This window comes from Salvia miltiorrhiza, chromosome 2, assembly GCF_028751815.1.
Source record: "Salvia miltiorrhiza cultivar Shanhuang (shh) chromosome 2, IMPLAD_Smil_shh, whole genome shotgun sequence".
NCBI lineage: Eukaryota > Viridiplantae > Streptophyta > Magnoliopsida > Lamiales > Lamiaceae > Salvia > Salvia miltiorrhiza.
The window spans coordinates 58,280,948-58,293,795 of NC_080388.1; the positions used below are offsets into that span (position 1 = coordinate 58,280,948).

Below are 12,848 nucleotides of genomic sequence, written 5' to 3' on the forward strand. Positions count from 1 at the left end.
AATTTTATTTGTTGTTGGGCCATTATTTTGATTTCTGTTGGAAGTGGGTTGATCATGTGGGAATTTGATTATGGGCTCGGAATCTAAGGATGAAATATTTCATACTCCCTCCGTCCCAGCCCAATAGGCTCAGTCTTAAATTAGAAATAATTAGGGACTTCTTAATTCTTAATTAAGGGAAGATATACCCTTTAATTTGAAAACTCTAATATTCATTTCTCACTTTAATTTCATTCCTCCTTACACACTCTCTCTCTCTCTTCGACTTCTCCTCCCCTTTTCAACGACCAGAGTGTCGCTGCCGACTCCAGAGCTCCGGTGACACAGTCCCCAGACTGCACCTCCTTCGTTTCTTGCCAGCAGCCACCGACCGCCACCACATTCATACTCACAACCCTGCCGCCGCCATCCCCCTCTGAAACTCCAACGACAATAGCCAATGTCGGCTGCTGCCGCATCCCCCTCTAGAATCCGGCGAACAACAGCAGTAGACGGAGCCTACCGCCGCTGCGCGAACGCCCTCTCTCAATTAGATTCGCCGCCTAGCTCAGATCTCGCTTCCACGTTCATACTCAGATCTCGCCGACCGTGTTCATACTCAGATCTCGCTTCCCCCTATCTCTTGGCTCAACAGTATCAACTCCCACCCGACTCGACTCAATAACCCCAAAACGGAGTTCAAAGCTTAGTCCAGATTTTCAAGTCAAAGATCTCTCTTATCCTCCTCCAGATCTCGGCGACTTCATTTCTCCACCCAAGTCACCATTCTCTCTTCCATTTCCGACGACAATCCAGAACTCCGCCCACCTTTCTCTCCTCAATTTCCGGCGACAACAGGGCGTGCGCCATCCCCCTCCCTTTCTCTTCTCAATTTCCGGCATCAATTTTGAACATCAATTTTTCGATTTTCTGGAAGCATTAAACAAAGTTCTTTGTGACTATGGATTTTGAACATCAATTTTTCTTAATGTGATTTATGTTGAGGTTTGTCGAAGGCTGGCCTTTGTTTGATCTGCATTACTATTTAATTGCTTAATTTAATTGTAAAGTAAAGGTGTGATTAAATGTTTAATTGGTGTGGAACCCACCTTTTTTCTTCCAAATAGTGTGTTTCTTAATCTCCGTGCCGAAAGGAATTGAGCCTATTAGGCTGGGACGGAGGGAGTAGTAATTATCGGTTTTGCCCCATAGATTTTTAGAAATTTGGATTTGACTTCTGGTTTTAATCAAATCAAAATGGTCCTAAAACTTTTGCAAAATGCTTCTTAAGTACCACAATTTTTTTTAAAGTTAAGTTTATGTAGGCTTATATGACTGTTTGGAATTAGATGCAACTAATTCTGCCTTGAATATAATGTGATACAATATTTAAGATATCGATCGATATGAAAAATATTAATAAAAAGTAACATCGATATTTTTAACGTGGTTCAATCAAACTACTTACATCTTCGGACCCACACTAGTACACTAGATAATCTCAAAAGGAGGAATACAATAAAAATATCAGACCGTATTTTGTATTAATCTACGCAGATGCTATCTCTCACTCACTTTTATCACTATGTATAACTTTAATACTGGAGTTTTCCTCACAAGATTTTTCTTTCTCTAACAGAATAAAATATTTATGTTTTTGGTGATGTTCAAGGTTCTATCAAATAGTGTTAGCTGCAATGCTTGAAAAATATACAACAAAAATTGAAAGAAATATTGTAACATTAAATGCTTGGCAGAGCTATACAACAACCCTTTTGACAAACAATGTCATATCGTTATATACATATGACCACTTGTGGCACGAGTAATGTATATTTGATCTTGATTTCTCAAGTCAATTTTTTAGGTTTAAATTTATGTCGTTGATATAATTTATGTTTACTTTAATATTATGAGTTAGTTGTATGATAAAATTAAAGTGTGTCGCTAAGACCCTCAATGACTACGAACAATAATCAAACTATTTTTCAATTGTTCAAAAATTAGATTTTTTTGCAAAGAAGTTTGGCACTTCTAGAAATGTAGCCGATGGTGGAGTGTTCTAGCATCCAACTCTCATTTATCTATCCGGGATATTTTCTCTCGAGTGGCTTTGGAAGAAAGTGAGGAAGACTAATTGGATCTTTTTGGCGTTTGTTTATGGTGGGTTTGGAGGCGCCTTTGTGGCATAAAACATGAAGGGAAGTGTAGTGAGAAGGAGGATATGGTACAGAGCTGTGTATTGTTGCTATTGCATTTCAAAGAGGCGCGGAGGGTGTGCGCGGCTGAGGCTCGCCTACTGCCAGGCGAAGGTGACAAGAGATGGATCCCGCCCAAAAAAACTTTTCTTAGATTGGATGTGAATGTGGCGAGAATGGAAGGTGGAGGTTTCGGTGGAGCACGTATGGCGGTGCGCAACTGGAAGGGTGATTTGTTGTTGGCCGTGGCTTAGAGGATTGGCCACACCTCTACTACGTTGATGGGGGAGTTGCAAGCCATGCTTTTGGGCATCGGCCATTGTCTACAGCTGGACTTGAGCCCGATCATGGTGTATTTAGATTCGCTACTAGGTGTGCATGTAGCTCACGATGATGCGGTTAGCTCGGAGACTTTATGCGAAGACCTGCATGCAATGTTCTCTTATGCTAGGGAGGCTTGTGTGGTGAATTTTCGTCATGTTAGACGCGAGGCTAATTCTGTAGCTCACTCTTTAGCTCATTTTGAAGTTTCTTGCAATGATGTTATGATTTGGAAGTCGAACTTCCCGGTTTGGTTCCTAGACTTGGTTCGTCTAGATTTAAGTTAATAAAGATTAAATCGAACTACAAGTCTACAAAATTTCTCAATGTCGGGTATTTTGAAGCACCCAACTACAAGTCTACAAGCCTAGTGGTGAGCTGAGGCCAATTAAAAATGTCAATTTCTCAATGTCAGGTATTTTGAAGCACCCAACTTCCAAAATTTCCTTCCGATTTTCCCTCTCGATTTTTGAAGCGTCTAACATCTTTCCAAAAAATTCTTCCGATTTTCCCTCTCCCAAGCTCTAGCTGTAAATCTTCATAATTCATTCATGCAATTAATCATTTATTTTCCTTCTGCTTCAAAGAATGTCCAATCTAGAGTCGAGACGGGAGAGCAAGTTTATACCCGTTAATCCATTTCAATTACAACCAACAAAGAAGGAGAAAAAAATAATAATTTGTTAGTTATGGCTCCTGCTTCGTCGTATCGATTAATGTCATTGTCATTTTTCTTGCTGTTACTGTCTGCGATCGCCGTCGGTGACGATGTTTCGGCCGCCTGCAGAAATGATTTCCCATTGGTATAGAAAGAAAATTAATTAACAAAGATTATTTGTAAAAAATATTTTTTTTGCTGATCATATTGGTATGGTGTAATTGTGCTTACTCTGAGCATCGATTAGCAATTTATGGTCGGAGAGCATGTCTCTTGGTAATGCTGGTTTCATACTGTAATTGTTTTGTGTCGATACGTCTGTGTAGCCATTATAAGGGTTGAAAGAAATTGTGTAACTGTATTAGTTTTTCTTTGCCAGTTCTTCTTTTTTATTTGATCTTCTAGGATGTAATGAGGTTTTGTTATAAGGTATGAGGAGCGAATGAATTAAGAAAGAAGGGATATATACATGAAATTACTTGATCAATGGTGCATTGGTGGTCTGGGAGGGAATGAGAACACAAATTCTGGTGTTGTCTGTGCAGAAGGAATTGAAAATGAATTTAGGTTGTATTGGATTTTATAGAGAAACTTGAGGGGAAAATTAGTCAACTTATTCCACATTTGATGGATTTCAAATCCATTGAGAATAACACAATTTATGGCTAATGATTTAGAAATTTCTATTATTAACTTATACAAGCTTCAAGTGTCTGACTATTACTAAGGTGTTTTGATGACAAACTCAATTTTAACTTCTTTTTTGTGATACTAGCTAAATGACCAAAATGGTATACTCATTTTGGAATATGCAACTTTTATTTAATTTGTCTTTTCCTTTTTCCAGGTTAAGGTTAAGAAGTGGGTAAATGGTGATGAAAATGAGCCACTTTTTGGGTTAAATGCAGCTTTTGGCTCTATCTTACCCGAGGAACTCAAACAAGCACAAAGATTGCCTGCCAACTTTCTGGAACCTGTTACTGGTTGTTCACTCTCATCCTCGAAGGTACTGTCTGTGCATCTTCGGTTGCTTTTGATCATATGTTAATGAATGACTGCTAGATGTACCTGAATAATTTGCATCTCAGCTATCTGAATACTAGGTTTTAACCATCTGGTGACAAGGTTGGGTATGTTGGCCTCTTAGTACTTTGGCCAGTAATGTACTAGGTGTCATGGCTTCTCCTCATGCTTAATAAATGGCCAATACTTAAAGGCTTTGTAAAAGAGATACTGGAATTTTTTTAAATATGATAGTATGGAACAATGGTCCACTTAACTTACTTCTGTGATTGCATTTCCATTTGAGAAAGACAGTACATGTGTTTTGTATAAAAAATAAAGCGATGAATATAGAACAGCTCATACTAATTCTAGTCCAGGAAAATATTTCTCAGCATGAAAAGTACAAAATTTTGCATTCTCACTTTCTATTGGCACTTTCCTAATCTGTATCTATGTAGAAGATGAATTGCGTTATGCTTTAGTGGTAAAACTGAAGTTTGAAGGAAAACTGAATATACAAATTGAGAAAGTTGAAAGAAACATCATGAAGTAATATATATAGATTGTATCTTATGCACACACAAGGCAAAAATTAATCCTAAAATGAAGTAAACAACTCTTATAAACATACTACATTATGTTGATAAACAAGCTGGAGTTCACTAAACCTAGTGAAGTAGGCTCCTAGAACTTAAAGGTGTCTCTTGGAGATGTACGCTACACTTTTTAACTCTTGGTCTCAGACTCTCAGTAAATGTTGTTAGAAAGGACGGAAACTCTACTATTGTTATTATGATTTCTTTTATTTGTAAAGACAATGCAAAAGAGTATTGGCTATTATCTTGTAGTTGCCAGGTTCTATTGCTTTGGTACTGCGTGGTGATTGCGACTTTACAACTAAGGCTGAAGTTGCTCAAGCGGGAGGATCAGCAGCACTGGTGATGATAAATACTGATGATGGTAGCTTCATTAGTGACATGTTTTATCATATTATTTATGGCCTGTCGTTATTCTATATCTTCTACATTGAGTTGTCGAATTTCAGTTTGTTCTTCAATTTGATTATCCTTCTGTTAAACTTTTATAGATCTTCCGGAGATGGGTTGTGCTAACAGTACTAAGTTGAATATCAAAATTCCTGTTATTGCGATTTCAAAGTCAGCAGGGCAGGATTTAAAGAAATCCATAACTGATGGAATGAAAGGTAAATGATTTGAGTTCTCTCTTATATTAGGATCATTATGAAGGAAAAATGTATTAAATGGATAATACTATGCCTGCCTGAAATGAAACCTTTTGACTGACTCCGAGCATCTCTAATTGAAGCATTTACTCCCTCCGTCCGCCAAGAGTATGTCACAATTGCCATTTTGGGCGTCAGCAAAGAGCACTTCACTTTTCATTTTAGGACATGGTCCCACATCTTTTTCTTATCATTTATCCTTACAAATACCCATTATTTACAAAAAAAACCATCTCTTATTCAATTTCAACCACTCATTTCATATAATGGCGGGACCATTTCTCCACTACATAAAAATCACCAATCATTTTATTAAAATTTGTGCCCAGCCAAAGTGACATACTCTTGACGGACGGAGGGAGTATAAGTTAAATTAGCTTGATCAGCTATAATGATTGTTTTTATGATCTCTGACACACATGGTAGTTATAATGTTAGTTCAGAACTTTTGTTCTTATGGTTCTTAAAGAGACTCACCTGATCTCTCTGTCTCAAAGTCACTTCGAGGTGCCCCACTGTATTTAACAAAACTGGAAATGTAACCATTATATGGTTCATGTGGATCTCTAATAGGAGAAATTAGGTGATAAAAGACAATCTAAGTTTACAAATTTCTGTCCTCTTCTATAATTACAGTTCCTCGGTTATGCAACATCTGATGGCCTTTGCAATATCTTCCTAATCTTTTTCATGATGTCTATGTATATCGTCTAAAATTTTTGTTGATGATAAACAGAGATGCTAATCCCTCTCTCTGTCTTCTTTAATTTAGTGGAACTTTTGGTATATTCTCCGAATCGCCCAGTTGTAGATTACTCGGTGGTATTCTTGTGGATGATGTCCGTTGGAACGGTAGTTTCTGCTACACTTTGGTCAGATATAGTTGGGTCAGAGGAATATGATGAGCCCAGTAATGAGCTATCTCCACAGGTTTTATGCAAAAAATCTTATACATTAAGTATTCATTCAAATTATTGTCCATTCTACTTTTATATTTGCTGAATCTGATAACTAAGTTAACTATTTGCTAATCTCCATATCAGGAATCTGATGCTGGCGCAGACAAGGATGATGCAATCCTCCATATCACCACAATAAGCGCAGTAGTTTTTGTTATATCAGCATCTACTTTCCTGCTGCTACTTTACTTCTTTATGTCAGCATCATTCGTCTGGGTGCTAATTGTACTTTTCTGCCTTGGAGGTGTTGAGGTGAGTATTCATTTCAATCATTCCAATTACTATTGTCACTTTTAATCTTTTAATTATAGGTTTTCAGATTATGACAATCTCAGAACATGCAAGAATTAACCCAAGACTCAGGCTTCAAATTTCACTTTCAAAATTCGATTATCTCTCATGTTTTTGCCTTCTTTTTCATAAATCTCTACAAATCACCTAGCAAAACACAAAATATAACCAAGTTCCAGAATCTAAGCATATTAAACTTAAGAAGATTAGGAATATCAACATTAAAATTACATAAAATCGTTGTTGATCTGGATGGATCAAAGAATAAAGGATTGACATTTTTAAGAGGTGTTATTGACAGTGTGATATCCCACTTATCTATGCTGGCGTATGATTGCTTCGAGTTTTAGAGGTGTCTTAAAAGCATAAAAAGGAGTATGACAACTTCTTATGTGATTTTACCACATTCTTTAGTAACTAAGAGTTTTAGAGGTGTCTTAAAAACATAAAAAGGAGTATGGGAACCTCTGAGAAATGTCACCAACTTTTATGAGTTACATTAGTGGCTCTGTAATCACATTTTCCTACCTTTTTTTTTAAACGATCACATTTTCCCACCTAAAGTGACTTTTATTGTAATCCCTCCATCTTTTTTTTTTTTTTGTCGTTATGTTTTGCAAGCTCACAAAGAATGAAACCCTATAGCGTGTCAGAATTTGATTTGCTGTGTTGCCACACAATGACTTGTGTTGGTAGGGTTTGTGATCTGTGGAGAATTTATATTGGCTTAATGATTAAAAAACTTGCCTTAAGATGAAAACCAATAAAAAGCATTCTTTGTAGTACTAGATTGGTGAACTTCAAACATATTGGATTTCATTGTCACTGTCATTATATCAATGTGCTTGTCATGTAGAATTTGTACTTATCATTGAACAGATCTACACTAATTTAATCTTTTGGTTATCAGGGAATGCATAGCTGTATAGTATCACTGATATCGAGGTACAGTTATGTTGTGTTTTTCAAGCATTTGCTGCTCTACTTTGGCACTGTAGCATATACTGCTTTCTCTCTTGTTTAAAACAGCAAATGTAAAGGTTGTGGAGAAAAGACATTGAAAATACCAATGCTGGGGAAGATAACCATTCTCTCACTAGTTGTTTTGATACTCTGTTTGGTATTTGCCATTGTCTGGGCTGCAACTCGGAAGAAATCATTCTCTTGGATTGGCCAAGATATTCTTGTAAGCTATATATCACCATAAACCAAGCAGTCTTTATGTTCATCGTGTGCTCTGGCATATCTTGATCATAGAACTCTTTTAATCAGAAATTAATGACCCCGATAATCCCTTGCCATTTCTTGTATTATTGTAAATAAAATTTTCAGTTAATAAATGATTATCTAAATGAAACCCTTACGTTTCATTCACTTTCAGGTTATAAAGTCAACACCATTGTGAAGGTACAGACAAAAGATGGAATTTTGATTTTAACAATTTTCTTGATATCAGGGTATATTCATGATGATAAGCGTGTTGCAATTGGCTCAATTACCAAATATAAAGGTATCTGATAAGCCATGTTCGAATAGTCAATAGCAACTATTTCGTATTTTCATCTGATGCTTAATGTTGTTTTCTTCTAGGTTGCCACGGTGCTTCTGTGTTGCGCATTCGTATATGACATATTTTGGGTTTTCCTATCTCCATTGATATTCCGTGACAGTGTTATGGTTGCGGTAGGTTTTCGGACAATTTTTTACCCCCCACTCCTTCCTTTCATGGTCTAAACCTACCAATAAAATCAATGTATGTTTCAGAAACATCCAGTTTCAGTGATGAGGTTTAACATGTCCCCTTTCATCCTTGATGATTTCCTTTGTCACATTTAGATCTATTGCTTGCATCTTTCATGAAACTCTCTCTCTCTCTCTCTCCCCCCCATGTTGTTTTTGGAGGGAAATGGGCCCACCTGATGTATTGCTAATTGAAGAAAGATTCAATAATTCTTCTTGTTATTGAATAAAATGAATTTACATCATATGCTACCATTACCAAGTGTCACTTCCTAATAATCAGAAAGTAAAGGCTGTAAAGCTAATCTTCTAAATAAGAAACTAAATAAACTGACAGCTATACTCTACAGTCTATCCCTTTTCTGCACTCCCCCTTAAGCTGGGTTGTATAAGCTATACAAACGAGCATGATATTGAACTAATCAAAACTGAGCCATAAAAGTGCTTTAGTAATTATATCAACAATTTGTTGTTTTGTTCGAACTTTTGATATAGCTGAGCTGGACAATCCCATTATTCCTGTTCTCTTAGATTAAACGTTTCTCAATCACATTGTTTGCTTCTTTTATGGGGTATGGAATTTTGGCTATGCTAATAGCTGCTTGACTGTCACTAGACATCTTAGCTGAGTCTTGTTCCTTGACTTTAAGTTCTGTTAACAATCTTTCTGGCCACATTGCTTCTTTCATATATTCCAAGTGCAAGAGCACGATATTCTGACTCTGTACAACTTTCTGAAGCAACAACTTGTTGTTTGCTCCTTCATGTAACAAGAGTGCCCAAAGCAATGCATGAATGAGTGGTTGATCTACAGTCAGTTTTCTCTCCTGCCCAACTAGAATGGTTTATTTCCCATGACTCTTCCCCTGACATTCATCTAGGTTTCTATTGAAACTAAAGGAGGAACATGATCTTCTGTTCAATAATCTACATGTACAAAGTAGAGTCATCAGCACACTTCCTTGAATGTATTTAGAGATCCAATTGTAGCCAACAATGTGTGAGAGCATTGAAGTATTGAGTAACAGTTAGATCTCCTTGCTTTAGGTCATACAACCTAGTTTCAATTTCAAGGAGTTCGGGGGTGCTCTCTGTATAAAAGACACATTTCTCGAACAACTTCCAGATTTCCTTGGCTATATGGTGAACTAAAAAAAAATTCATTAACCTCTGTGGTCATGGAATTAATCAGCCAGACATGACCAAGTGATATCTGTTTTCCAGGACCATTATTTGGGGTCTGGTGCTTGAGAAGTAGCAGTTTTTCCAGCGAGATGATCATCCTTCCCCCTGCTGCAGATTTACATGAAGACGGATTTTGACTATTGGACAAAATTATGGCCATGGAGTTTGTGATTTGTATCATTGTTAGAAGTATCAGGAATGGAGGGAACTAAAGGGTGGGACTCAGATCTAGATATACTTATGAGGAGGACTATTCACCATGCCATGCTTGGTCATGGTGAAGAATGGGCCAGAAAAGAAGAAACAGCAGAAAGAAGAATAAAACAGATGCTCAGAGGTTGACTCTGATGCCAGGAAGAAAGATCTTAATATTCTTCTTGTTTTTGAGTAAAACGAACTTACATCCTAATATAAGCTACAAAGCGGCAAGAAAACTTAATTCCCTTTAGTTAGGAATGCCAGTAAGACAGGAAAGTGAATAAATTACAATAACTTACTGATAATCAGAAGCTAAGTCTAATATCTTAAACAGAGAACTAAATAAACTGAAAACTGTACACAAGGGTTGATCCCTTTTGTACAGTAATTGCATTTTTAATTCTTTTTCACTTATATCAGTTTGTCATCCTGCTTTATTCTTTTTTTTTTCTTTAGGTTGCTCGAGGCAATAATAGCGGTGGAGAATCAATCCCCATGCTTCTGAGATTTCCTAAACTTTCCGATCCCTATTATGGTTATAACATGATAGGCTTCGGGGACATTATATTCCCTGGTTTGTTGGTTTCCTTCTCACATAGGTACATTTAGTGTACTTTTCTTCACAATATGAAATTGTACTTGCAATGTACTGCCACTGCTGATCCAAGATTCAATTAACTTATACATATATCTTAAAGCCATTTGCGGGAGCATGCTAGTATTTTTTGCTTGTTTAACGATACTGAAAAACACTTAATGGAAAGACTTCATATCAAGAAAGATATAGATACACCAAGTACATATGCTATATTTTTGTGGCTTTGCAATGTTGCATTTGACTTAGGAACCCTTTTGTCATCAGATTCGACAAAGCCCATAGGAAGAGTGGAGCAAATGGATATTTTCTTTGGTTGATAATTGGCTATGGATCTGGTGAGTTATTTTTGTTAATGATTATATCTAGTTATTGGATAACTGATTTGGTCTTCTGAATTTGTATTTGACTTTATTGCTCCCCTTTTTTCTTTTTTAAACTGACTTTATTGTTCCTTGAATCTCATGATTCTTCTTTTTCAAAAATCTAGAATATCATTTCTAATCCTGAGATTGGGGTTCTTTTCTTACATCTGTAGAGACTACCACTACCGCTCATGAACTCCTCTAACATTGCTTATTCAAGCTTCAAGCTTCCACTCCAAACCCCCAATATAATGGATAAAAAAGCTAAGTAATCTGGACTGTAGGATGAGATATTGATTAAGAACAAAGTCCAATAGTTAGTTGAACTTTCATCCAGTGCAAGACTAGTGGAGGTTTGGTTAAATCACAGGAGGCACTTAACTATTGACTCAAAAGCAATTCCATCATAGATCCATAGTTTGACTTCCAACCCAGGTTTAGCTCATAAAGGAAGAGTTAAAACATACTAGAGTATAAATTATGGTTTTCTTATCAACATTATGAGTCTTTACTAAGTGAATGATTAAAGGGTGAAAATGGTATCTACCCATTTTGAAAGACAAAACTTAAAAAATACCCACCTTTTACAAAATATATAAATATACTCATTTAGGATTTTTTTACCCTTATATCGAACATTTGCACTAATGCTCGACTGCTTGACCACTAATGTTCGTTTCGCAGAGGTCGAGCATGCCAAGCATTAGTGTATTTACCACCTCGACATGCTCTACTCGCAGTGGTCGAGCAGTAGGACAAAGTTCGCGATTCAAGTAATATAGAATAGCGAGATGAAGTTTGGCATATATTAAGTAAGGGCAACTTTGTCCTTTTAAGCTCAAAATTGGTAGTTTTTATAGTTTTCTTTTATAGTGGGTATTTTTTTGTTTTTTTTTTTTTGTTTTTGAGAGTGGGTAAAAGACTAAAAGGTACCATTAACCCATGATTAAATTAGATTGTGAAATATTGAGATGAAGTCAAAAATTACTCGATCTTTAGAGACCAGCTCCCACTTATGAGTTCTATAATTCTTGAACGTATTTGTGGACTCCTCTTGTAAAACATCAAATTCAGCCTTTTCGTCCTCCAGGAGGATGAGTATGTGTTTTAAATTTCATTTCTGTTTTTTACGGTATTGCTTGAATTTGGTGTCAAAAATTTTGAACTGTTGTATTAGAAGTGCTGATGCAAGGGCTGCATCTCAAAATCTCTTTTGTTTTTCTTGTTTGTCCTTCATTTCGAACCAATATTCTTGCACAATGTCATGCAGGACTAAGGTTGATAATCATCACTAAATTATGCAACAAATTATAAGCTTATCAGTTTGAGATATATGAGTAGTTCTACATGCATATGTTTACAATTTGATTTTAAATTCTCTTTATAAGCACCTTATTACTATTACTTCACTTGGGTGATATGTGTGATAACTGAATGACATTGAATGTATATTCATCATTCTCGTGATCATTAGCAATTTTTAGTATGTTTCGTCCCGGCTGAAGCTGCATTTGGAGGAAAATGGGATAGGTTGAAGTGACTTGTAAAACTGGAGATTGCAGGCCTGTTCTTTACTTACTTAGGCTTGTATCTGATGGCTGGGCACGGTCAGCCTGCACTCCTCTACCTCGTCCCGTGTACTTTGGGTAAGAGATAATGTGTTCATATATCTGTTACCTTCTCTAATGTTAATTGTGAGTTGTCAACTCAGGAACTTGTGTGGTGTTGGGTCTGAAAAGGGGGGAGCTGAGTCTGCTTTGGAACCACGGCAACGACTCAGGTCAACAAACTGTTCCTTCTGCCTCGACCGAGTATTGAACCTAAATACTCTGCTCAGAAAATTCACCATTGGAATGCTTGTCCTCTAACATGGGAAGCTCGCTTTCAACGATGAACACCATTCCTCAGGTCCCTACTTTAGAGTTTCGACTTAACACTCTATGTCTTGTCTCATTTCGTTTTTTTTTCTATTTGAAGCGTTTATCAATCGCTGATTGAGAAATTTATTGAATACAACAATCCATGATTTCTGTCTAAATATGGTGTCTTGGCAATTGACGAATGGATTTTGCCTACATTTGTATACTGCCCAATTTTACATTTTAACTCAA

At 36.6% G+C, this 12,848-nt stretch overlaps 1 protein-coding gene across 6 annotated transcripts; it reads left to right on the forward strand.

Moving 5' to 3' along the window:
* The first annotated feature begins 2,821 nt into the window (after window positions 1–2,821).
* Window positions 2,822–12,848, forward strand: LOC131010641 (signal peptide peptidase-like 5). Of its 6 annotated transcripts, none has more exons than XM_057938268.1 (14): window positions 2,822–2,913; window positions 4,004–4,162; window positions 5,010–5,121; window positions 5,249–5,365; window positions 6,177–6,334; window positions 6,448–6,615; window positions 7,565–7,599; window positions 7,684–7,840; window positions 8,111–8,164; window positions 8,245–8,337; window positions 10,234–10,376; window positions 10,640–10,710; window positions 12,300–12,383; window positions 12,449–12,848. In XM_057938268.1, exons 1-14 carry the CDS (start codon window positions 2,893–2,895, stop codon window positions 12,553–12,555), a joined length of 1,479 nt encoding a protein of 492 aa, XP_057794251.1. In that variant the 5' UTR covers window positions 2,822–2,892; the 3' UTR covers window positions 12,556–12,848. The 6 variants fall into 6 exon arrangements, 5 of the variants coding, with proteins under 5 accessions (XP_057794251.1, XP_057794250.1, XP_057794252.1 ...); XM_057938267.1 differs by having other exon boundaries at window positions 2,866–3,301; XR_009096633.1 differs by lacking the exon at window positions 2,822–2,913 and adding an exon at window positions 2,920–3,301 and having other exon boundaries at window positions 12,222–12,383; window positions 12,449–12,513.